The sequence below is a fragment of the Erinaceus europaeus genome, chromosome 2, assembly GCF_950295315.1.
Source record: "Erinaceus europaeus chromosome 2, mEriEur2.1, whole genome shotgun sequence".
Lineage (NCBI taxonomy): Eukaryota > Metazoa > Chordata > Mammalia > Eulipotyphla > Erinaceidae > Erinaceus > Erinaceus europaeus.
This window is the reverse complement of record NC_080163.1, coordinates 36,129,019-36,155,155: the sequence shown is the minus strand read 5'-3', so window position 1 is coordinate 36,155,155 and position 26,137 is coordinate 36,129,019. Positions and strand designations below refer to the sequence as shown.

The following is a 26,137-nucleotide window of genomic DNA, read 5'->3' as shown; positions in this document are numbered from 1 at the left end:
AAAAGTACTCTCTGTTCTTAAGTTTCTATTAAGCTAGCTGCGGTATGAAATAGCACTGATGTTTATGTAACACACTTTCATGTTGAGGCACAAAAATTCAAGGTTTAATCCCTGGCACCACCATAAGACAGACAGAGCAGTGCGTGTGTGTGGTGGGGGTGGAGTGAGGTAAGAGGCTCTAATAAGTGTTACTTAAAAATAATTTTAGCATGGCTTAGGAAGCGGTGCTATTGATAATTCTCAAGCATAAAGTTTCAAGTTCAATCCTCAGCACTGAATGTGCCAATGACATTCTTTAAAAAAAAAAAACTCAAGATTTTTTTGATATTTATTCCCTTTTTGTTGCCCTTGTTTTATTGTTGTGGTTATTATTGTTATGATGCCATCGTTGTAGATAGGAGAGAAATGGAGAGAAGAGGAGGAAACGGGGGGGGGGGGGGGGAGATAAGACACCTGCAGACCTGCTTCACCGCCTGTGAAGTGACCCCCTTGCAGGTGGGAAGCCGGGGGCTCGAATCGGGATCCTCACACTGGTCCTTGTGTTTTGCACCACGTGTGCTTAACCCACTGAGCTACCGCCTGACTCCCCAGAGTGACATTCTATCTCACTAATATAAGTATTTAGCTTTTAAAAAATTACCCAGGACTGAATATAGCTCAGTGATACATGCTTTGCATTGTGAGTAGATGAGTTTCAATCATAGACAGACAGACAGACAGACAGACACAAACACACCAGGGCAGCAGCAGCTCTCTGGCTTATGTGGTGCCAGGGTCTGAATGCAGGACACCGTGCTTAAGTGCATAGCTCTATTACTTCTCCACTTCCTCTGCTGCTGGAAATAGACTGGAGCTAGCTACTAACAGGACTGTGTACTGATGATATATCCATAACAGTAGGTAAGATTATTTTAGGATGTTAGATGACACGTTAATGTAAGATCTACTTTCTTGGAGAGTGGGGAGGGGTTTACATGTCTAATAAAAGGTTATGCTTTCATACAGTAATTTTTTATAGTAACAGTACAAGTAACTTCCAAACTACTTTTATTTTGATGTCTACAGTATCTAATTATTCTAGAATACATTACTTTAATGCTTACAATGGCATTCAAATAATTCAAGAACAATGCTTAAAATTTGTAAGCTTCCCTGTTCCAGGAGGTGGCGCAGTAGTAAAGCACTGGATTCTCAACCATGAGGTCCTGAGTTCGATCCCTGGCAGCACATGTACCAGAGTGATGTCTGGTTCCTTCTCTCCTCTATTTATTTTATCTTATATTTATTTTATCTTATTTATTTATTTTATCTCCTTTATTTCTCACGAATAAATAATTTTTTAAAAATTTTGTAAGCTTCCCTTCCCAAAATAGCTGTGACTATTAGAAGCATCTACAGAAAAACTGGAGTGCCCCTACATAACAGCTATGTCAAGAAACAGAAGTCCTTTTGTAAGAAGAGATTCCCAAAATCAGGTCCTGCTTCAGTAACCTGCCAAGAATAAACTCATTATCACATTAACTATGTCAACCTAGAACTAGGTGGCCACTTTAGTACAATAATTATTCTCAGTAATGAAATCAAGTAGAAAATCAGGAAGAATTAGCAAATTCTAAAGGGAAGATGTTCCATAACAGCTCGTACTTGCTATCTACTATATCCTATAATATCTTCAACATTCTGAAAATGAGATTATAAAACAACCAATATAATTGAAAGTCAAGCACCATTTTTTTCTAGAATTAGGTATTTCAGGCCCTAACCAGGGCAGAAAATGAGTTACTCATTCTGTATGTTACTCCAGATTGAACCATAAAGGGGTCAAACAAGCAACCCCTTAGTTTTAATTATCTAAGACACGCTGGATAACAGAACTCTTAGAATTCTGCTGCTCTTGGGGAGTCAGGCAGTAGCGCAGCGGGTTAAGCGCACATGGCACAAAGCGCAAGGGCCGGTGTAAGGATCCTGGTTCCAGCGCCCGGCTCCCCACCTGCAGGAGGTCGCTTCGCAATCAGTGAAGCAGGTCTGCAGGTGTCTTTCTCTCCTCTCTGTCTTCCCCTCCTCTCTCCATTTCTCTTTGTCCTAACAACAGCTATGACAACAATAACAACTACAACAAGCACAAGGGCAACAAAATGGGAAAAATAGCCCCCAGGAGCAGTGGATTCGTAGTGCAAGCACTGAGCCCCGAGAATAACCCTGGAGGCAAAAAAAAAAAATCTGTTTTAGCCCCGGCTCCTCACCTGCAGGGGGTGCTTCACAAGCAGTGAAGCAGGTCTGCAGGTGTCTAGCTTTCTCTCCCCATCTACCCTTCCTCTCTCGATTTCCCTCTGTCCTGTCCAACAACAAAGATGGCAATGATAATAATAACAACAATCAACAACAAGGGCAACAAAAATGGCCTCCGGGAGCAGTGGATTCATAGTGCAGGCACCGAGTACCAGCAATACCTCTGGAGGCCAAAAAAAAGAATTCTGCTGCTCTCATCATCCAGGGCCCTAGTCAGGGAATCCTGGGATTCCCACATAGATATGATGGGCCTAGATCTCTAACAGATCCCCCTCTCCACCATCACTGGTCATTTCCATCAGAAACATCATAAACTCTCTTGTGGGCCTCTATGGGACACTGCCCTCAATGTAGAATAATGGTAGAGGCTGCCCCACTCTCTGAAGGGAGGCTGAGTTAACACACACTGCCACTCAAAAAGACTGCTCCTGAAATGAATGCAGCCTCGAATGTGCCTCACTGCGACCATAAACTGTTAGCTCAGACTGACAGGGATGCAGAGGCTACACAGGCTCCTGTGCTAACTATGAATAGACATGGGCCCTAGGTCAGATCAATGGGATTTACAATTGATGATATTTCTAGCAGGCTGAGGGTATGGATCGATCTGTCAACGCCCATGGTCAGCAGAGAAGCTATTACAAAAGCCAAAACTCTTACCTTCTGCTCCCTAAAAACAACCCTGATCCATACTCCTAGCAGGGGAGAAGTGATAGGATGAAGATAAGAGGGCTCTGAACTCCAACTCCATCAGCACCCAGAGAGAAAGAAGGGAAAGGAGAGGGACATATGGAGGTAGTTATGTTGTTATGAGTGGCTTGGAGGGGAAGAGAGGATAGAATCAGAAAAAAGGAGAGGCAACTATGTATAAATGTGGACAGATAGTTGTAGCGAATATGGTTAGCCCATGTCTACAACCTTAAGGGAACTGTGGTGGATTGCAGTGGGGAGAGTGGAAATTCAGAACTCTGGTGGTGGGAATGGTGTGGATTCAAACCCCTATTGATATGTAGTTCTGTAACATAAAAATAAGTAAATAGCACATAGTGCAAGGACCAGCGTAAGGATCCTTGTTCAAGTCCCCGGCTCCCCACCTGCAGGGGAGTCGCTTCACAAGCGGTGAAGCAGGTCTGCAGGTGTCTATCTTTCTCTCTCCCCGTCTTCCCTTCCTCTCTCCATTTCTCTGTCCTATCCAGTAACGACGACAACAATAAAACAACAAGGGCAACAAAAGGGAATAAATTAATTTTAAAAATTTTAATAAATAATTTTTAAATGGTATTTATGTACTTTTCCCATACTTGGGAACCTCTCTTTACCCTGATTCAGTTTTCTAGTCCTATTCTCAACTCTGATCCTAATGATACTCTTAGCCCACCTGCATGTTAGCTGTCAGGCTCAGACAAAAACTAGAAAAGTCATGGGGCCCATGGAATATACTTAAAATAGACTTCCTAGCCTCCGCCCACATGAAAACCCCAAATTTCATGTTATACTCTTACTGTTAGGTTCCTGAATAATAAACAATTTGTTCTGCTTTATATCTTAATGCTTTTCAGCCACCACACTGCAGCTGCTACCATGACATCACCCTGACTTCCCTGGGCAGACGACCTCACCAATGTGTCCTGGAACCCCACCTCTCCAGAGCCTTGACCCACTAGGGAAAGACAGAGACAGGCTGGGGGTTTGGATTGCCTGTCAACACCCGTGTCCAGTGGAGAAGCAATTACAGAAGCCAGACCTTCTACTTTCTGCTCCCCATATAACAATCCTGGGTCCATACTCCCAGAGGGATATAAAGACTAGGGAAACTTCAAAGGGGAGGAGCAGAAACAGAACTCTGGAGGTGGGAATTGTGTAGAACTGTACCCCTTTTATCCCACAGTCTTGTCAATCATTACTATATCACTAATAAAAAAAAAGAAAGAAAAAGAATTCTGCTGCTCTAATCATGCAAAAACAAGCAAACATGTCAGATTCCTTATTTACAAAATAAAGGCAATTTAATGATTATAAGAATGATTTCTGGGAATTCCAATTAATAAGTCTAAAGGCAACAATAATAATGTGAAAAAAGATGAAAGGTCATACAGACTTCATTTTATTTTTTTAATATTTACTTATTTTCCCTTTTGTTGCCCTTGTTTTTCATTGTTGTTGTAGTTATTATTGTTGTTACTGATGTTGTCATTGTTAGGACAGAGAGAAATAGAGGAAGGGAGAGAGACACCTGCAGACCTGCTTCTCCGCTTATGAAGAAACTTCCCTGCAGGTGGGGAGCTGGGAGCTCAAACCAGGATCCTTACACCAGTCCTTGTGCTTCACGCCACATGCACTTAACCCACTGCACTACCACCCAAAACAGACTTCAATGAGCATTTTAACGTATCAAGGATACCCTATCACAGCTCGCCTGCTTTACCATGAGCATGACCCAAGGTGAAGCTGGTCCCCACCACACTGCAGAAAGCTTGGGTGCTGCAGTATATTTCCCTTTCCTCTAACTCTGTCTATCTGCAAAAGTCAGCTTGAAGCAGTAACGCCCTGGTGATGAAAATAAGTTAATACTATGTTATGTATCAAAGAACAGATCAGCCTTACTTAAATGTGCAAATCTTAGTATCAAACATTAACCAGATTATGCTGTTTGCTCTTGACAGCTTTTGTATATAGCACTAGGAAATGAGTCAAGAGCTTTACAAATGTGTGATAAAACTGGAGTGCCTCTGCAATGCAATTTTTTTTTTAAATTCTATATACTGAGAGTGGAGGGTGAAACAAAAGGTGAACAATACACCACTCCAACATCCAGGAGTGCTTTGGGTGGAGTCCATCCACAGTGCTAACACATGGTGCAGGAATCAAACTCACACCCTCACACATGGTTAGTATACCCAATACATTTTTCAGCCCCTGTTCACGCTATTTTAAAAAGCTATGCTTTTCATTCAAGCACTTAAGACTAAGGATCAGGTCCATCTCTATCAGTTGCATACCTAGGACCTACCAGTGCTAAGCAAATAATGGGCATGATAATAGTTGCAAAATGGAATAATAGAGAAATCAATCACTTTAGAAAAAAACAAAACTCTACCTGGCTTTTAGCTGCTGCTCCAATTGAACGATTCTTAGGACCAAAAGAAATACATGCCCTAGAAGACAAGACAGACATTTAAGCAAATTTTATTGAAATATTATATATAAAGTCATAGCAGGCAGTTGGATTCTTATCTTGAAAATACTTTTCCCTTTTTTTTAGCTTCACACATACGCAATTTCACTGGTCTCAGATACTTTATGACAATGAGAATCACAATACTAGAGCTGCCTCATGATGCCATGGCACTCCTATATGATGCCACCCCACTGCAACTGCCCAGTGAGCTACTTCTCCAGTGCAGGCAGAGCTGCATGTTTTAAGAACACACACACCAAAAAAAAAAAAAACTTACAATCTTGAACTTACTATAGAGGCTGCTTTTTTTTTTTTTTTTCCTACAGGGTTATTGGCTGGGGATCTGACGAATCCATTGCTCCTGGAGGCTATTTTTTTTCCTTTTTGTTGCCCTTGTTTTTTTTTTTAATTTTTTATTATTTATTTTCCTTTTTGTTGCCCTTGCTTTTTTTTTATTGTTGTTGTAGTTATTGTTGCTGATACTGTCATTGTTGGATAGGACAGAGAGAAATGGAGAGAGGAAGGAAAGAGAGACACCTGCAGACCTGCTTCACCGCCTGTGAAGTGACTCCCCTGCAGGTGGGGAGCCGAGGGCTCGTACTGGGATCCTCACGCCAGTGGTTTTTTGTTTGTTTTTTTTATGTTGTGGTTATTATTGTTATTGATGCCCTTGTTGTTGGACAGGACAGAAAATGGAGAAAGGAAGGCAGAGGGGGAGAGAAAGATAGAAGACACCTGCAGACCTGCTTCACCACCCATGAAGCAACCCCCCCCCCACGTAGGAGGGGAGCTTGGGGCTTGAACCGGGATCCTTACACTGGTCTTTGCGCTTCACGCCATGTGCACTTAACCAAGTGCACTACCACCCAATCCCCAAGGCTGCCTTTTAGAATAGTAGGAATCCTATTATTTAGAAGCTGAAACACAGGTTTGGTATTAACTTGATATGATAGCCATCTATCTGAAGTATGACAAAAAGATGAGCCAGCCTCCACCAGCTAACATCTGGAGCTCAAAATGTCTATGTAAAAGTACTATATCCTCAAATCACTATCAATTAATCGGTCTTCTTTGTTTATAAAAAAGAAAAACTCGCGCAACGATTGCCACCTCAACATGCTTCACTTCAGACTGTGTCCAGAGACTTCACGTGTTGAATGACAACCCTTTAGCTTCATTACTCGGGTGAGACCTTTCCTTTCATAGTATTCTCTAATTTCATCTCAGGTGGTTCACTTTCTAACAAAGTCCCAAAACCTAGATATACACCAGTTTCTGTGAGAGAGAGCATATGTTCACACGTATCCATAAACTACTGCAAAATATATACCTGAAAGCAGAAGTACACTAGAGTTTGCAGTGAGTACCTCCCTAACACTTCCTCTCCACTATTCCAAGCTTTGGGCCCATGAGTGCTCAACAATTTGTTTGGCTTCGTATGTTAACTCTCTTTTCAGTCACCAGGCTCCAGATGCCATCAGGATGCTGGCCAGGCTTCCCTGGATTGAAGACCCCACCAATGTGTCCTGGAGCTCAGCTTCCCCAGAGACACACCTTACTAGGGAAAGAGAGAGGCAGACTGGGAGTATGGACCGACCAGTCAACGCCCATGTTCAGCGGGGAAGCAATTACAGAAGCCAGACCTTCTACCTTCTGCAACCCACAATGACCCTGGGTCCATGCTCCCAGAGGGCTAGAGAATGGGAAAGCTATCAGGGGAGGGGGTGGGTTATGGAGATTGGGTGGTGGGAATTGTGTGGAGTTGTACCCCTCCTACCCTATGGTTTTGTTAATTAATCCTTTCTTAAATAAAAATAAATAAATAAATAATAATAATAATAAAGAAAAAAAAACTCGGGGCCAGATGGTGACACACCTGGTTGGTTGAGTGCACGTTACAATGTGCAAGGACCTGGGTTTGAGCCTCCAGTCCCCACCTACAGGGGGAAGCTTCACAAGTGGTGAAGCAGGGCTGCAGGTGTCTCTCAATCTCTCTCCCTACATCCCCTTCCCCTCTCAATTTTTGGTTTTCTCTATCCAGTAAATAAAGATAATTTAAAAAAGAAAAAGAAAAAGAAAAGAAAAACTCATAGCCACCAAGAGTAGTCTCAAAGTCAAGTAAGATCAAACCACCCACTATGTTAAAAGTCCTTAAAAAAATTCTATCAAGAATTTTGATCCTATTTATTCAAGCTACACTCTTGCCTTTCCCCTACTGATATGCACTCTCCTATGCACTCCATTATTTTGATTCTGCTCTTAATAGTCTTGTCCTTAACAGTATTCTTATTCTATTTACTGTTGCTTTGTCATTCATGTTTCCAGTTAGATTGCTACAGCTCTATAATGTTGCTATCTTTACCTTCCATTTCTTTTGTTTTTAAGATTGATTTTACTTATTATAGAGTTTCACATGGGGGGGGGGGACATGGAACAAAGCACCCCTTCCCTTGGTAGCATGCAATACTGGGGATCAAAAAAGGAACCTAAGGCAGGAAAGTTCAAAGATCAAATGTTCTACCAGTGAAGTCATCTCCCCAGCCACACTTTACATTTTATTTTATTCTATATGTCAAATTCAAGGGGAATAAGTACAAGTATTTAGGCGTTTGATGCTTGGCTGACATTACTTTCCCTCCATTCCAAAATACAGGCTGAACCAACAAAATAGCTCCCTTAGCATTCACAAACCAGGTTTGAGTGTGGTGTCTTTCCCTCTGTCAGTCTCTATCCGAAAGTCGGTCCTGAGTAGTGAAGCCCCAGCAGTAACTTAAAACAATTTTTAAAAATTCCAGGTTACCAAAATGTAAAGTTAATTTACATCAAGTCCAAGATCCTTCTGGCCTCTAAACCTAGAAATAATAGCTAAGAGAAAAGCATTAGTCTCCCATTCCTGAATATAATGCTTATGCACATTCTAATAGGATATTATAAGCAGCTTCAGATCAACTTAAAAGTTGGTTTCGTTATTTGTTAGGACAGCTATTGCTCTTTCTAACCTTAAGAGATGAGCTCTTCAGAGCCCATAATAGTATTTAAACTATCAAGATGCAGACAAAAACTGGCATGAAATTATTATTTTAATCATAGCATCTCTGGCTACAGCCTTAACCCCAACTAGAAGTGTCCCAAGGAGCCAGGTAGTAGCACACCTGCAGTGCATAAAGACCCAGATTCAAGCCTCTGCAGGGGGCAAGCTTCACAAGTGGTGAAACAGGGCTGCAAGGGTCTGTCTTTCCCTCTCTATCTCCCTCTCCCTTCTCAATTTCTGTCTCTACCTAGTAACAAAAATATTTTAATTTTTTAATTTTTTATTATCTTTATTGGATAGACAGTAGAAATCAAGAGGGTAATAGAGAGGGAGAGAGACAGAGACACCTGCAGCACTACTTCAGCAAAGCTTTCCTCCTGCAGGTGGGAACTGGGGCCTCGAACCTGGGTTCTTGCACATTGTAATACGTGCGCTCAGCCAGGTGCGCCACCACCCGGCCCCCAATAAAATATTTTTTTAAAAACTTTTAAGTGCTCCGAAAAAGTTGTTATCAAACAACTCTACAGGGCATACAGCACAACAAAGTCCTGAACTGGACCTTCTACTTGATGATGAAAAACCTTCTACTTGATGGTTCAAGTCCCCAGTCCCCACCTGCAGGGGGAAAGCTTTCCAAGTGTTGAAATAGTGCTGCAGGTGTCTCTTTCTCTCCCTATTTTCCCCTGCCCTCTCCATTTCTGGCTGTCTCTATCCAATAAAGATAATAGTTGAATAACTTCCCACTATGCCTAGATAAAAATCATTACACCTACAAAGTCCTGACATAATCTAGTCTGCCCTGCCCTGCCCTACCTCCTCTCCAGGTTCATCTCATACCGTTCTCTCAAATGGTACAAGAGTAAGTAGAGCCTTTCAGCCTGTAGTGTCAAGATGCTCTTGCCTCAGGTGCTCCTAAGATAAGCCTGCCTGAAAAAACTCTCCCGGGAGTCGGGCTGTAGAGCAGCGGGTTAAGCACACGTGGTGCAAAGCCCAAGGACCTGCATAAGGATCCCTGTTCAGAGCCCCTGACCTGCAGCCTAGTCGCTTCACAAGTAGTGAAACAGGTCTTCAGGAGTCTTTCTCTCCCCTTCTTTCTTCCCCTCCTCTCTCCATTTCTCTCTGTCCTGTCCAATGACATCAACAACAATAATAACTACAACAACAATAAAAAAAAAACAAGGGCAACAAAAAGGAAATATTAGGAAAAAAAAAAAAAAAAGCTCTTCCATAGGTCCACCCAGAGTATGGTAAATTCTTATTCATCCTCCAGGTATCATTTTAATACAGTGAGTACCTTACATCCCCACCCCATATTCAATTCTAATTTAGTTCCCCTGTCTTAATCATCTGAACTTTCCCATCTTAACCTTCACCATAGTCAGTAGTACTATTTGTTTAGAATCCTGATCTTTCCACTAGTAGTTTCCATGATGAAGGACCAATTCTGCGAAGTTGTTCATCAGAATACCTGCAGTGCTTAGCACAAAAGCAGGTTATATTGGAAGAACTCGTTGCAAAAACAAAGAAACTGCGATGGAAAGGCATGGATCTTCTTAAGTAGCTCCTTAAAAATCCAATCCAAACCCTATCACACACACAGTCTCAAGTTTGGTACTTCCACTCACACCAAAACAAGCCTACATTAACAGTTTTTGTGTATGTCTGTGATCTAAATCCATTCTTCTATAACCACTATAAAAATCATTTTCTGCTCCTGGTAGATTAAACACAGAAATTAAATAAAATCACAGAGGGAGTTGAGACTTAGCACAGCGGGTTAAGCGCACAGCACATGGCGCAAAACTCGAGGACAAGCGTAATGATCCCGGAAGGATCCCGGTTCGAGTCCCTGGCTCCCCCCCTGCAGGGGAGTCGCTTCACAAGTGAAGAGCAGGTCTGCAGGTGTCTGTTTTTCTCTTCCCGTCTTCCCCTCCTCTCTCCATTTCTCTCTGTCCTATCCAACAATGACGACATCAATAACGATAATAACTGCAACAATCCAACGATGACAACAAAAGGGAATATTAAAAATAACTAAAAATGTAAAAAGGGGCAAAACCTGCCTTTGGAATCTGGGTATGGGCTTTTTTTTTTCTTAAAGATTTATTCCCTTTTGTTGCCCTTGTTGCTTTATTGTTGCAGTTATTGTTGTTGTTATCGCTGTCGTCATTGTTGGATAGGACAGAGAGAAATGGAGACAGGAGGGGAAGACAGAGAGGGGGGAAAACAGACACCTGCAGACCTGCTTCACCGCCTGTGTGTCAAGCGACTCCCCTGCAGGTGGGGAGCCGGGGGCTCGAACCATGATCCTTAAGCCGGTCCTTCCGTTTTGAGCCACATGCACTTAACATGCTGCGCTACCGCCCGACTCCCTGGGTATGGGCTTTCAAAGAAAGCACCAGAATTAGGTCTACAGGAGCAGAAATTTGACAGGTGGAAGGGAAACGTTTTGGGTAGCAAAGATCAAACTGATAGATGAAGGGCTTTAGTTTGACAGGCATTTCCAAGAACCGAGTTCAGGATGAAAAACGGGCCTTTGAACATAGGTTTTTGAATTGACCAATCACTTCACTAAGAACCTAGAAAATAATAGAGCTTCTTAAAATGTGTGTGTGTTTGTGTGTGTGTGTGTGTGTGTGTGTGTGTGTGTGTGTGTGTTTTACGGAGACAACAGACCTAAAAGTAAAAAAAAAAAAAAAAAAAAGCAAAGCAAACTCTTACCCTAACCTAGGAAAGACAGTGATGACTCATGATTTTTTAGGTCTGTGTCTACTCGTCCCATAGCTTGCCATAGATTCTAGGAGTCAAAGCGAGCACCTGAGTCATTCATTAACAATTGTAGCCAACACCGGGGTGGAATGTATTCCTGCTCAAGTGGAACCTAACGTTAGAGGTGGATGTGCACCGCATGACCCCAAAGACACTTGAAAGCGACATAAAAATGCGAAGTGAAGCAAAGGCACAGAGGCAGCATCATGTTTATTAACCCCCTGGCTGATGGTATCTACCCAAGGAGATACATGGCCGCGGTCGTCCCACCCCAACCCTCCCAGGCTCTGGCTCCCGCTTCCGGGCGCCTCCCCGCCCCCACTCACGTGGGACTGGGGCCGCCCCACCGTCGTGCGGTGGCCGCAACACTTTCAACTTTATTAAGCGCCTGCTGTGTGCAAAGTTCACTCGGCGTCGGTGCGCTCGGGGCCCGGTCTGTGCCCTCCAACAGGCCCTCGGTCCGGCCTCCATTTACCCAAGCGGCCCGAGCACCCGCCCGCAGCATCTCTCCCAGCGCAAGGGCCTTGCGGGAAAGGCCTCGCCCCAGGCGCAAGCCCCACTTGCCGGGTGGCGGGGGATGTCTTTGGCGTCTGGGGGGTGAGGGAGGGGGCTCCGTAGCCACCAGCCCCTCGGCTCAGAAGTGGGGTGCCCCCTCCCCCCAGCCCCGCAGTCCCCAAGTCGTGAGGGTCGCACACCCAGACCGGGCGGCTCCTCCCCGCCCCCCACCCCCGTGCACGCGGCCGGCCGGGCCCACACTCACGGCGTGCAGCGGTCGCTGTACTCATTAGCGATGGTCTCGATGCCGCCGGCGCGGGCCACTGCGACGTAGCAGCTCTGAAAGCCCAGGTCTATGCCCACCACCGACATGGCGCCGGCTACAGCTCGGGCTCGAGCCCGGGTCCGGCCGGCGAGACAGGACACGGACCCCCGGCGGGGCTGGTGCGTGGAAGAACGGGCGGCGTGGGCCTGGAGGGGGGAGACCGGGGCTAGTGGGGGACGTGTGACTGTCCACCCGAGCACCTAGTCTTCAGTAGGGAGAGACTGTTGCGGAGGACACCGCGCACGGCGGCTTCGGCTCAGCGGCCGTAGAAGGAGCACCGGTAGCGGGGGCGGAGAAGATCTCGAAAGATCTCGTTGCGACGAGATTAAAGGTGCAGCGCGAGAACTGCGAAGGAAAAGAATGTTCTCGCGAGACCTCAACTCCTACTAAAGTCTTTCCTCTTGACGTCCCGCCCCCAGTTACGTATTTGTATACGTCAGGCCCAGCCACAAGAAGCTGAGAAAGGACTGGACAACTGGCAGAGAGTGGGAGTGGATGGGTAGGTCCATTGAGCCTGCGCACTTAGCTGGCCGCAGCGGCTTCCCGCACTATCCCCGCAGCCAAGAGTGGGACCGCCCCTTCCTGAGGAAAGTAGGGGAGTCGGTTTCACGAAAAGTGTAGAGGAAGTGTGGCTGGCCTACTTCCTCCGTTTTTCTTAATCGCAAGGAAGCTTCCACTGATGGGGCTTCCTGCGCCCCACTCAGTTGGATCCCCCCTCCAAAATGAGAACGTGGGCTGATCTCTGGGATCCAGCAGGGCGCTCTCTGCCCGGGTCCCGATAGGTTGACGGATAGAGGACATGGCCGAGGTGGAAGACCTGCGCGGAGGTTTAGGTCGGACTCGGTCAAAGTCAGACAGCGCCCTCTCCGGCGGTGGGGAGAAATGCAGCCGGACTCCATGGCCCAGTATTTCCTTAACCTTGTCGCACTGTTGTTTAAGACGCTTCTGTCTTTATACTGGGGCCTGCGCGAACTAAGCCTTTCAACCCCCAGCACACTGCCTCCCCTGAGCTTGGATGCAAAGGACACAGAGACAGATCCCCAAGGCCACCTAGGTCCCTTTGCACAAATCTTAAGCTTCCTGGCCTCTGGCACAGTGAGGAAATTGCTGAAAATTATGATGTACCAGCCGTCGGGAAGAAGTCAGCTTGCGATATAAAATGTTGCAAAACAGTTCTTCCCCCAAGCATTTTTGATAAACCGCTCATAAGAATGGGAATGGGAATCCAAGTCTGGTGGTTTGCCCTGGATTGCTTGTGAACCCCCCCTTTTTTATTAATTAGGACCCTCCCCCCAGCACTACATAGCTTAAAACTCCACAAAACCTGAATTCACCTCTGCACAAGATAAACAAGTGAACGAGGTTACAGTGCAGAGCAAATTGGGTTGCATGCACACCATGGTGGACACTAGGGCTTTGCAGTTAAGAGAAAGACTTTCAATATCTACCCCCACCCGTGTGTGTGTGTGTGTGTGTGTGTGTGTGTGTGTGTGTGTGTGTGTGTCTCTAGGTTATGGAGAACTACAAAAAGGTGAATAAAGAAAGTACAGTTTCCCAAATCTGTATTTCCTGCATCTCAAAGAGGCACTTTGGTCTCTAGGAGCAATGCTCAATTCCCAGATTGTTTGCCTTTAAACTTGCAAATTACGTCTCCATTTTCACTTTTTGGCTTGACTTAACTTGTTTTTGTCTTAAAAAACAAGTGCTGTGTAATTAGCGTGCTGGGGGAAGGACACTAACAGGAATGGAAGCAATAAGGAAAAGAAGCCCAAATAAATGAATGCTGTTGTTCCACTGTAATTTTTTCCTTTGTGGACATATGATGGATTTTTCAGGTGTGATATATCCTAACAATGGGAATCCCAACACAAACTATAACAGGAATGAACCTTGAAAGCATTGTGCTAAGAGGAAGGTGTAAACAAAAGGACAAATTTGTATGATTTCATTTATACGTAGCATCCAAAATGGGCAAAATTTTAGAGACAGACCGAAGAGCAGGAGTTGGACAGAGTTCACCAGATTCAAGTGGCACCACATGGGAGGTGCTCCTTGGGAAGCTCCATTGTTGGAGTTCTCTCCCTTTGTCTATCTAAATGAAAATGAAAAAAAAAATGAAAGAGATCCTGCATGATGAAATAACTCATGCACGAAACTGGTGGCAGAGGGGATATATATAGAACATGGGTGAGTAGAGAGAATTCAGCAAGTAGGGAGAAGAAGCACTGTAAACCTGAAGCCCTAAGTTTGATCAGTGTAAGGCAAAAGTGATGCTCAGGTTCTCTCTCATTCTATCACTAAATAATAAATCTGAAGAAAGTAGAACAGTAATTACCACTAACTTTCAGATAGGAAGACAGAATTAGTGTCTTAATAGGTACAATTTCGGTTGGGATGATGAAAAAGTTCTGTTGATGATAGCTGTGTAACCGCTGGGAATGGACTTAATGGCATTTGTATGTTTAAAAACAACTCAAGTGGACCATTGAAATAGCTCACTTGGATAGCGGGCTGCTTTGCCATGTGCACAACCCATGCTTGAGCCTGGCCCCCCACCATGTGAAGGAAGTTTGGTCTGCTGTTGTCTCTTTCATTCTCTCTACTTCTATCTTTTAAAAGTATTAAAATGGGGAGCGGGGCTGTAGCGCAGCAGGTTAAGCACACGTGGCACAAAGCACAAGGACCAACGTAAGGATCCCTGTTAGAGCCCCGGCTCCCGACCTGCAGGGGAGTGTCGCTTCACAAGCAGTGAAGCAGGTCTGCAGGTGTCTGTCTTTCTCTCCCCCCTGTGTCTTCCCCTCCTCTCTCCATTTCTCTCTGTTCTATCCAACAACAATGACAACAATAATAACTACAAGAATAAAACAACAAGGGCAACTAAACGGAATAAATAAATAAAATAAATATTATTCAAAAAGTATTAAAATGGGGGTCAGGTGGTAGTGCAACGGGTTAAGCATACATGGTGCAAAGGACCAGCTTAAGGATCCCGGTTTGAGCCCCAGCTCCCCACCTGCAGAGGGGTCGCTTCACAAGTGGTGAAGCAGGTCTGCAGGTGTCTATCTTTCTCTCCCCCTCTCTGTCTTCCCCTCCTCTCTCCATTTCTCTCTGTCCTATCTGGCGACAACGACATCAATAACAACAATAGTAATAACCACAACAATGATAAAAACAACAAAGGGCAACAAAAAGGAAAATAAATAAAATATTAAGTATTTTTAAAAGTCTTTTGAATGATTATTTATTATACTATATTACCCAGCCCTAGAGCCACAATTTCTTTTTTTTCTAATATTTATTTGTTTATTTATTTTGGATTGAGACAAAAATTGAGATCAAAGGGCAGGGGATTGGGGAGAGACACCTGTAGCACTGCTTCATAGTTACTGAAGCATTTCCTCCTGCAGGTGGGGGGACCAGAGGCTTGAACCAGGGTCCCTTCACACTGTAACATGCATTTTTTTTGCCTTCAAGGTTATTGCTGGGGCTCAGTGCCAGCATTATGAATCCACTGCTTCTGGTGGCCATTTTTCACTTTTATTGGATAGGACAGAGAGGAGGGGGGAGATAAGGAAAGAGACAGAGAGACACCTGCAGACCTGCTTCAGCATTTGTGAGGCAATCTCCCTGCAAGGAGGTTAAATATTTTATTTCACTAATGAGAGAGAAAGTAAGACACAGACACAGACACAGACACAGACACAGACACAGACACAGACACAGACACAGACACAGACACAGACACAGACACAGACACAGAAAGAAAGGCACAGGGAGAAAGACCAGATCACTGCAGCTCAGTACTGGTTTATGGTGGTAGTAGGAATTCAACCTGCATCTTCAGAGCCTCAGTCATGAAAGTCTTTTGCATAACCATTAGTGCTATCTCCCCCAACTTTTAAGAACTTTTAAGAAATTGTGACTCTAAGGAGCCTAGAAGTGGCACACCCAGTAAAGAACACATGTTAGGAGACCAAGAGGTGGCACACCAGCTTAAGCACTTATTGTATGAAGTACAAGGACCTGCACAAGGATCCCAGTTCGAGCCCCCAGCTCCCCACCTACAGAGGGTGAGGGGGGTCACTTTACAAGTGGTGAAGTAGGTCTGCAGGTGTCTCTTTCTCTCCCCTCTTGATCTTCCCCTCCTCTTCCAATTTCTCTTCTATCCAGTAAAATGGAAAAAATAAATAAATAAGATAAAAGGAGGCCAGAAGTACTGGATTCTTAGTGTAGGTACCAAGCCCCAGCAATAACCCTGGAGGCAAAAGGAGAAGGAGAAGGAAGAGGAGAAGCAGACATAGTAGTAGTAACTAGCCTAGAAAAGTATGTCTTGGGTTATAAAATCTGTGGCTGCCTTGCTTCTTATGGGAGGCCTTCCCACCTTTTTAGCTAAATTGGCAAAAAAAAAAAAAAGAAAGAAAGAAAAAAGAAAAAGGAAGAAAGAAAGAAAGGAAGAAAGAAAGAAAGACAAAGAAAACATGTCCACCCAGGTTATATTTCAGTTTCACTCCTACCAGTCTTATTTGCTTTGGCAATACTTTAAGTTAATAATATCAACCCTATTAGTCTTTTTAATGATTTGTCCATCTCAAAATAAAGCATGTAGAGTGCTCATGCTGCTATAAATAGTTAGTTCCCTGGATCATCAAACTTATAGCTTAAGAAGTTATTCTGGGATACTTAAATAAATGAAGTCAGAAAAAAGTTATTTAAGAACTCTGAGTGTCATATTTGAAAAGTAATAAAATTGCCAGAATATTTGATGCTGGAGACACCATAGTTCAAGCAAGTTCTTTTCATGCATTGTGAGTATTTTACAAAGAGGTTGTTAAAAGCCTGTCCGTGGAACCATGATTAATTTAGTTCTAAGCAAGCAGGAAGGTTTTTTTTCTTTTTTTTTTTAAATATTTATTTTCCCTTGTTACCCTTTTTTTTATTGTTGTTGTAGTTATTATTGTTGTTGTTATTGATGTCGTCGTTGTTGGATAGGACAGAGAGAAATGGAGAGAGGAGGGGAAGACAGAGGGGGGAGAGAAAGATAGACACCTGCAGACCTTCTTCACTGCCTGCGAAGCGACTCCCCGGCAGGTGGGAGCTGGGCCTCGAACTGGGATCCTTATGCTGGTCCTTGCGCTTTGCCGCTTGTGCTTAACCCTCTGCGCTACCGCCTGACTCCCGCAGGAAGGTTTTTGTTTACTTGAAATACATAGTAGTGTCCTCAGGTTTCCACTGAAGAGACAAAAAATTCTAAACCAAATGCATAGTCTTCCCCTCCAACTATCCCATAGTGTAAAGAAACTTCTGCAGTTCTTCACCCCACAAGGAAACTCAGAAAATGGTGCTCTTCTGGCCTCTCTAATAACACAGTAAGTGAACAAGTGCCATTAGTTACATTTGCACTGCTCTTGTAAGCTTCAATGACACAGTATTGGTAGTTAACTCTCTGGCTTCTGCTAGTATGTACCAGGCATTGTGCTCAGTGATTTGAATACCATAATTCATCCACTTGATGTGTGTTATTTCTCTTCCTAACATTATAATTGCAGACCAATTCAGGTTAAGAAGCTTGTTCAAGGTCATAGGTTTTAAAGTGTCAACACTGGGGTCCCAGTGGTGGGACATATGGATAAGCACACAATGTTTATTATGTTACAGTGTTCAAGGATTCAGGTTCAACCCTCCTGTCCCCATCTACAAGGGAAAAGCTTTACAAGTGATGAAGCCATGCTGCTGGTGTCTCTCTTCCTCTCTCCCTCTCTATCTTCCCCTTCCCCTTAATTTCTGCATGTATCTATACAATAAATAAATAATAATTAAAAAAATAAGTCGAAAAATAATACTAATAAAATATCAACACTGTTCTAAAAGTACACCACTCCTTTCTGTAAATTCATGTTCTTTATAAAGGCTCATTAGAATAAATATGGGATATTAGTAGACATCATTAAAAGACATACAGCATGGTGCATGAGGTCAAGTATAATATAGTAAATTCTAACCATGGGATTTTCAAAGAAAAACAAATTGCCAGCTAAATTGGTTATAATATTAGTTATATTTTGCCTTTTTAAACTCTAAGACCACGATGAACCTTCCTCATTCTCTTTGAAATCTGTATTTTGCTTTTTTGTTTGTTTTTGTTTAATTTTACTTATTTACTTACTTTCCCTTTTGTTGCCCTTGGTTTTTTATTGTTGTTGTTATTGATGTCATTGTTGTTAGATAGGACAGTGAGAAATGGAGAGAGAAGGGGAAGAAGAGAGGGGGAGAAAACGACAGACACCTGCTTCACCGCTTATGAAGTGACTCCCCTGCAAGTGGAGAGCCAGGCCTGGAACCAAGATCTTTGCACGGGTCCTTGTGCTTCGTGCCACGTGCGCTTCACCCGTTGCGCTACCGCCTGACCCCCTAAATCTGTACTTTGCGATGTACTGCACCAAGTAAAAGACTCTAAGGTGAAGGGGAGGGTTCAGGTCCTGGAACATGATGGCAGAGGAGGACCTAGCGGGGTTGAATTGTTATGTGGAAAACTGGGAAATGTTACACATGTACAAACAATTGTATTTTACTGTCGACTTTAAACCATTAACCCTCCAATAAATAATTTTTTTAAAAATCTGTATTTTGGCAGGGATAGACTACATAATGGTTATGCAAAGAAATTCTCATACCGGGAGTCAGATGGTAGCTCAGCTGGTTAAGCGCACGTGGCATCCCGTGAGTATCCATTCATTGGGGAAACTGATGATCCTTCCTAGCCGACTGAATCTACATGGATCCCAGTCACTTTCAAAGCCAGCAGCAAGCAGCTCCTGACAGCTTTCAACCTGACCTGTTGACTCGCTACGGAAGAAGGGCAAACGCTAGAAGAAGAAGAAGGAGAAGGAGAAGGAGAAGGAGAAGGAGAAGGAGAAGGAGAAGGAGAAGGAGAAGGAGAAGGAGAAGGAGAAGGAGAAGGAGAAGGAGAAGGAGAAGAAGAAGAAGAAGAAGAAGAAGAAGAAGAAGAAGAAGAAGAAGAAGCGCACGTGGCACAAAGCTCAAGGACCTGTGTAAGGATCCCGGATCCCGGTTCAAGCCCCCCATCCTCACCTGCAGGAGAATTGATTCGCAAGCGGTGAAGTAGGTCTCCACCTCTGTCTTCCCCTTCTGTCTTCATTTCTCTCTGTCCTATCCAACAATGACAACAAGAGTAATCACTACAATAATAAAACAAGGGCAACAAAAGGGAATATATATATAATATATATAGAAGAAACTCTCATGCCTGAGGCTTCAAAGTCTCAGGTTCAATCCCCCACACCATAAGCCAGAGCTGATCAGTGCCCTGATAAAAATAAATACATAAATAATTTTTTAAAAGAAATCTAACTTTTCCCCACCTGTAGGGGGAAAGCTTCACAAATGGTGAAGCAGGTTGCAGTTGTCTGTCTCTTTCTCTATTTCCCCCTCCCCTCTCAATTTCTCTCTGTCTAGCCAATAATAAAAAATAAATAATAAAATTTAAAATATTTATTTCTCTCAGTCCCAGAAACTCTGGACTTTGCTTCTATTTCTTTTTTAATTTTTTTATTATCTTTTTAAATTTATTGGATAGAGACAGACCGAAATTGAGAGGGAAGGGGATGATAGAGAGGGAGAGAGACAGAGAGACACCTGCAGCCCTGGTTCACCACTCACAAAGCTTTCCACCTGCAGGTGGGAACTGGCGGCTTGAACTCACGCCTTGCGCATTGTAATGTGTGCTTATCCAGGTGATCTACAACCCAGCCCCTTTGGTTATATTTTTTGATGCCTCACCTCTTGTTCCCTTACCCTGTTATATTGCCTCTAATGACCTCAACTAAATCAACACAACCAATGTCACCATGCCACATTATGCTGCCACTTCTTTTTTGCTAGAGACACCAAGCCTGAAATGTCAGATTTCCCAATTGCAATACTCTGGTGAGACCTTTCCTAACACATGATTCTACCCAGTTCTACTTCAGAGGACATGCTCTATAACAAAGTTACAGATCCTAGATATAGGATAGGGCCTAGAAGACTGGCTATATGTATACACATATCTATAAGTTAGAGACAACTCTGTACCTCAAAGTAAAAGTGCTTGTAGTCCTCTATGATTAGACCTAGACCTAATAAACTCAGCAATCCAGGAGAATGGCCTAAAGAAGGCACCAAAAATTTTCTAATCAAATAATTATTACTTAGGCCTAGACACCTTTATCTCCTAGCCCACATTTCACTGCCTTCAAACACTCTATCTACTCAACAAACTACACAAAAGAAAGTAAGATGTATCGCCTAATCTCTTTTTGCAGCATCAGCATTATTATCACCCCTTGGTGATCTTTAGAAGAAACACTGTATACATTTGGCCAAGAGATATACTGGCAAAAAATATATGTATATGTCTGAGGCTCCAAAGTCCCAGGTTCAATCTCCCGCACCACCATAAACCAGAGCTGAACAGTGCTTTGGTTAAAAAAAAAATATATATATATATATATTAAAAACAACATTGTCCAAAAGGAGGGGGTGGGGACACAGAATTCTGTGGTGGAAAAGGTGTGGAATTGTACCCCTGGTATCTTGTAATTTTGTAAACCAATATTAAATCACTAATAATAAAAAAAAGTAAATATGAGAAACAAACAAAAAAAAGGGAGAGAAGTAATTCAACTAGAGTCATTCTCTTTTAATATTTTGGAATACTTTCCTTCCATTCTGTTTCTGTTCGATATGATACTTGAATTTTATTTTGCCTTTTTTTTTTAGGAAGCAGGAGGATGACATGAGAGGATGCCAGCAATGGAACCCAGGATGTCATATGTGGGAGCATTCGTTCTGCCACTGAGAGGTTTTGTCTGTCTCACAAACTATGTTCCACAGACATTCTTCTGTGAAATGTTAGTAGGCTAATATTGCTGTTTTAAAGACTCTGAAGTGCTTTATTAAAAAATTGTAGAGGGGAGAGTTGGGCAGAGGTGCAGCGGGTTGAGGGAGAGAGACAGAAAGACATCAGCAGTACAAAACACAATACAGTATTCTTAACTATAGTTACCGTGCTGTAAATCAAATTCCCATGACTTATTTTAAAGTTGGAAAGTTCAAATCTTTTGTCCTTATTTAGGCTGATCACATTTATACACATAGCTTGCAGGATCATTACTTACTCTTTTTAAACTCAAAATCTGGGGCAAAGTGGTGACACACTCGATAGAGCACCCATGTTATAATGCACAAGAACCTGGGTTCAAGTCTCTGGTCCCTACTTGTGGAGGTAAAGCTTCACAAGTGGTGAAGCAGTGCTGCTGGTTATCTCTTTCTTTCCTTTTCTCTATTCCCTTTCCTTCTCTGATTCTATCCAATAAGTGAGTAAATAAATTTTAAAAATGTAATTGTTAAAAACAATCTCTCAATTCTGGAAGAACACAGATTCCTCCATGCCACACAAGTTGCTGTGATCATGAAAATGTAACCTGTAGGCTCTTTGATCACCAATAATTTTCCTGTTATGACTCACAACATCCTTATCCATTGACTCCACCCTGTTCTCAACCAGCTCCAGATTCAACCTTTTCTACATCTAGCAGCTGACATTCCAACTCCACCCCAAAGTCCTGCTTGTTAGTCCGGTCTGCTAAGAGCAGAAATATGACTCTACCCTGCTCTGTTCTGACTTGCCCAGTTCTGAGTGAAAAGGGAAACATCCCATACCTAGGACTTATACTGTTATCTGGTTTCTACAAATTATAATTTTTTTAAGCCAGAGAACTGTTCAGGTCTAGTTTATAGAGGTTCTGAGAATAGGACCTAGGCCCTCTGAACCATAGGCATGAAAATCTTTTTTGCATACCAACTATACTACCATCCTGGCCACAAAACTTTGTTTAACCATTATTTATTTTAACAATCAAATTCCTCAGAAGTCATTGTATACTGTCCTGGCTTCCTCTCAAATAAATTAAGCTCATTTATCTTGGGGTAGAAATGCTCTTTACTTCTTGCTTTAAAACTCAAAGACAGTGGTCCAGGAGGTGGCACAGTGGATAAAGCACTGGATTTTCAAGCATGAGGTTCTGAGTTCAATTCCTGGTAGCACATATACCAGAGTAATGTCTGGTTCTTTCTCTCTCTCCTCCTATCTTTCTCATAAATAAATAAATAAAATATTTGTAAAAAGAAAAAAAACCTCAAAGACAATATGTTTTCTTTCTTTCTTTTTTTTTTTTTAATTGGATAGAGACAGCCAGAAATTGAGAAGGGAAACACAGAGAGGGAAGAGAGACACAGAAACGCCTGTAGCACTGCTTCAGACTTGCAAAGCTTTCCCCCTGCAGGTGGGGACTGGCGTGGCTTGAACCCTGCTGGGGTCCTTGCGCATTGTAAAATGTGTGTGCGCTCAACCAGGTGAACCACCACCCGGCCCCATAAAGACTATGATTTTTTAAAAAATATTTTATTTATTTATTTTCCCTTTTTTTGTTGCCCTTGTTGTTTTTATCATTGTTGTGGTTATTATTGTTGTTGTTGTTGATGCTGTTGTTGCCAGATACAACAGAGAGAAATGGAGAGAGGAGGGGAAGACAGAGATGGAGAGCGAAAGATAGACACCTGCAGACCTGCTTCACCACTTGTGAAGTGACCCCCCTGCAGGTGGGGAGCTGGGGACTCGAACTGGGATCCTTACTCTGGTCCTTGAGTTTCATGCCATGTGTGCTTAACCCTCTGCGCTACAGCCTGACCCCCAAAGACAATGATTTTAAAGGACCCTGTGACCTCTGATTATAATTTATTTTTCTGATAGTCTGACTAAAGAAGAATCTGATGTGTGAATATTTGTGACTTACTAAAGAATCAGTGTGGTCTAGCAAAATAATTCACTTGTGTCCTGTGCTTGTTCTCCATGTACATAACCCAGTTTCAAGCCTGGTCTCTACTACACTGGAGGAAGCTTCAGTGCTTCAGGTTCTCTCTCCCTCTTTCTCTCTCTCTCTCTCTCTCTCCATATATATCATCCATAAAGATGAAACCCTGGCAGTGATAAAAATATATTTTTTAATTAAACAAATAGAATGAGTGTTACAGGGAGGTGATTGAATGGGTAGAGCACAGGGCTGGCATGAGTGAGACCCCAGGTTGAGTCTGTAGAATTTCATATGCTAAAGTCCATTGCTTTCTTATTGAATATACAAATGAATGATTTTTTATTATCTTTATTTATTTATTGGATAAAGACAGACAGAAATCAAGAGGGAAGGGGAAGATAGAGAGGGAGAGAGAAAGAGAGACACCTGCAGCCCTACTTCACCACTTGTGAAGCTTTCCCCCTACAGGTAGGACCTGGGGGCTCAAATCCGGGTCCTTGTGCACTGTAACATGTGTGTTCAACTAGGTGGGCCACCACACAACCGCTAGATGAATGATTTTTTAAAATATTGTATTTATTTATTCATGAAGATACAAGGAGAGAGAGAGAGAGAAAGAAAGAACCGGACATCACTCTGGTACATGTGCTGCCAGGGATTGAACTCTGGACCTCATGCTTGAGAATCCAGTGCTTTATCCACTGCACCATCTCCTGAACCACTGAATTTAAAAAAAAAAAAAAAAAGTTTAAATATTTACTTATTTACTCCCTTTTGTTGCCCTTGTTTTATTGTTGTTGTTGTTGTTATTGATGTTGCTGTTGTTGGATAGGACAGAGAGAAATGGAGAGAGGAGGGGAAGACAGAGAGGGGGAGAGAAAGACAGACACCTGCAGACCTGCTTCACCGCTTGTGAAGCCACTACTCTTCAGGTGGGGGACCCGGGGGCTGGAACTGGGATCCTTAAGCCAGTCCTTGCGTTTTGCACCAGGTGTGCTTAACCTGATGTGCTAGCGCCCCACTCCCTTAATAATTTTTTAAAAGGAGAGTAGACTGGGAGAAAACACAGTGACTACAATATTGAACTTAATATGAGGTCCCAAATTTGATCCCAGGTATTCTCTGTGCCAGAGTGGTGCTTTGGTTCTTTCTCTTCCCCTCTCTCTCTTTAAAGTTTTATTTACTCAGTTATCAATGAGGGCATCAGAGCATTGCTCCTGCAATACCAGGAATTGAATTTAGGACTTCATGATTGTAAGACCAACGTCTTATTCACTATACCACCTTCCAGACTGTTCTCTCTCTTTTTAATATTCTATTTATTTATTTTCCTTTTAGTTGCCCTCTTTTTTTTTATGTTTGTTGTGGTTTTTATTATTGTTGTTATTGATGTCGTTGTTGCCGGATAGGACAGAGAGAAATGGAGACAGGAGGGGAAGACAGAGAGGGGGAGAGAAAGATAGAGACTGGAAGACCTGCTTCACGCCTTGTGAAGCGGCTCCCCTGTAGGTGGGGATCCTTGCGCTAGCACCACTTGAGCTTAACTGGCTGTGCTACTCCTGGACCCCCCTCTTTTTTCTTTAAGTTGTTGCCTACCATAGTGTTGTGACCCCAACAGGAATTTGGAACAATTAGCATATGGATGACGAATGAGCATATTCACAAGGGATGGTGTATCTCTCTCTGGATTGATCCTGATCTCTTCATGTGGTAGTCTCCGGTAGCCTAGTTGCGGACTTTGGACTTTTGCCAATTCTCTTAGCTAGACTTTTCCCTCTCACCTTCACATTCACAGTGATTTTTATGAATAAACCTCTCAGGAGCCATGTTTTGTTTTGCGATACCTGAGCACTACTCAACTCTGGCTAATGATGTAGGGGATTGAACTCAGGACCTCAGAGCCTCAGGTATAAGAGTCTTTTTGCATAACTATTATGCTATGTCCCTATATTATGCAATATCAAAAAGACAATTTTTGTCTCTTATTGCTACCAGGGTTATTGCTGGGCCCCAGTGCTGTCACTAGGAATCCACTGATCCAAGCAGGTATTTTTCTTTTCTTTTTTTTATACATATACTTTTATTTTATTTTAATGAGAGGTAGAGTAAGACAAAGAAATGACCAGAACACTGCTCAGCTCTGGTTTATATTGATTGTGGGGACTGAATCTGGGAGCTCAGAATCTCAGGCATAAAAATCTTTTGTATAACCATTATGCTGTCTCCCCAGTCCCCTTTAATTCCTCTCTATTTTTATCTGCTAAGACATAGAACATTTGAGAAAGAAGGGAGAGACAGGGAAAGAGAGACACCTGCAGACCAGGTTGTGAAGCTTCCCCTCTACAGGTGGGGAGTGGGGACTTGAGCCCAGGTCCTTAAGCATGGTAAATATGTGTTCAGCTTGGTGCATCACTGTCCACCCACCAACCCTGCAATTTAATTTTTATTAGTGTTTTTTTCCCCCATCAGGCTTATCACTGGGATTCAGTGCTTGCACAATGACTCCACTACAACAAGAAATCCTTCCTCCCCACCTTTTTTCTTTGACAAAGGGTGAGAAAGAGGGAGAAAGAGATAGAGAAGGAAAGACACCTGCTGCGCTGCTCTACCTCTCATGAAGCTTCTTCACCGCAGGTATTGATCAGGGACTTGGGGAAAAGGGTTTAAATACTGGTCTCCATGCAGAGTAACATGTTCACTTTACCAGGTCTGCTACTGCCCAGCCCTTATTAGTGATTTAGTAATGGTTTGCAAGATTATATGTTTATAGAGATAAAGTTCCATCATTCCTTCTCTGTCTCATGTTAATTAATAAAGAAATCTTAAAAAGAAAAATCAGTATTACTATGAACAAGTTTATGTGGTATTCTACTCATATATTACTTCACCATTAAAGGATGACCATTTATTTTCTTGTTGACATGTAGTTAACATTCAAATGCAATGCAAAATCTAAATATATCTCAGACGAGTACAATTTGACACTGGAATATCAACAGTACGAGCTGAACTCAAAGGAGAATGACTAACACACTTTCCTGGCAATAGCACTGGAATTCATTCTGATGGTCCAAGGCAACAGCAGTGGCAAGATAGACTGAAATAAGAGATGAGATGGTTTAGTTCAGAGCTTCTCTTACACACAAGACAAAGACAAGCCTGAAAAAGGTGACCAAAAG

At 42.9% G+C, this 26,137-nt stretch overlaps 1 protein-coding gene across 1 annotated transcript in view; it reads right to left on the bottom strand.

Moving 5' to 3' along the window:
- The window catches only part of HSPA4 (heat shock protein family A (Hsp70) member 4), a 47,333-nt gene extending 34,910 nt beyond the window's left edge, over window positions 1–12,423 (bottom strand). Inside the window, exons 1-2 of the mRNA XM_007519915.2 lie at window positions 12,028–12,423; window positions 5,387–5,444 (exon numbers count right to left, since the gene is read on the bottom strand). Coding sequence (XP_007519977.1) covers window positions 5,387–5,444; window positions 12,028–12,134 — 165 coding nt within the window. The 5' untranslated portion in view covers window positions 12,135–12,423. The remainder of the gene's footprint in view (window positions 1–5,386; window positions 5,445–12,027) is intronic.
- Between the last annotated feature and the right edge of the window lie 13,714 nt (window positions 12,424–26,137).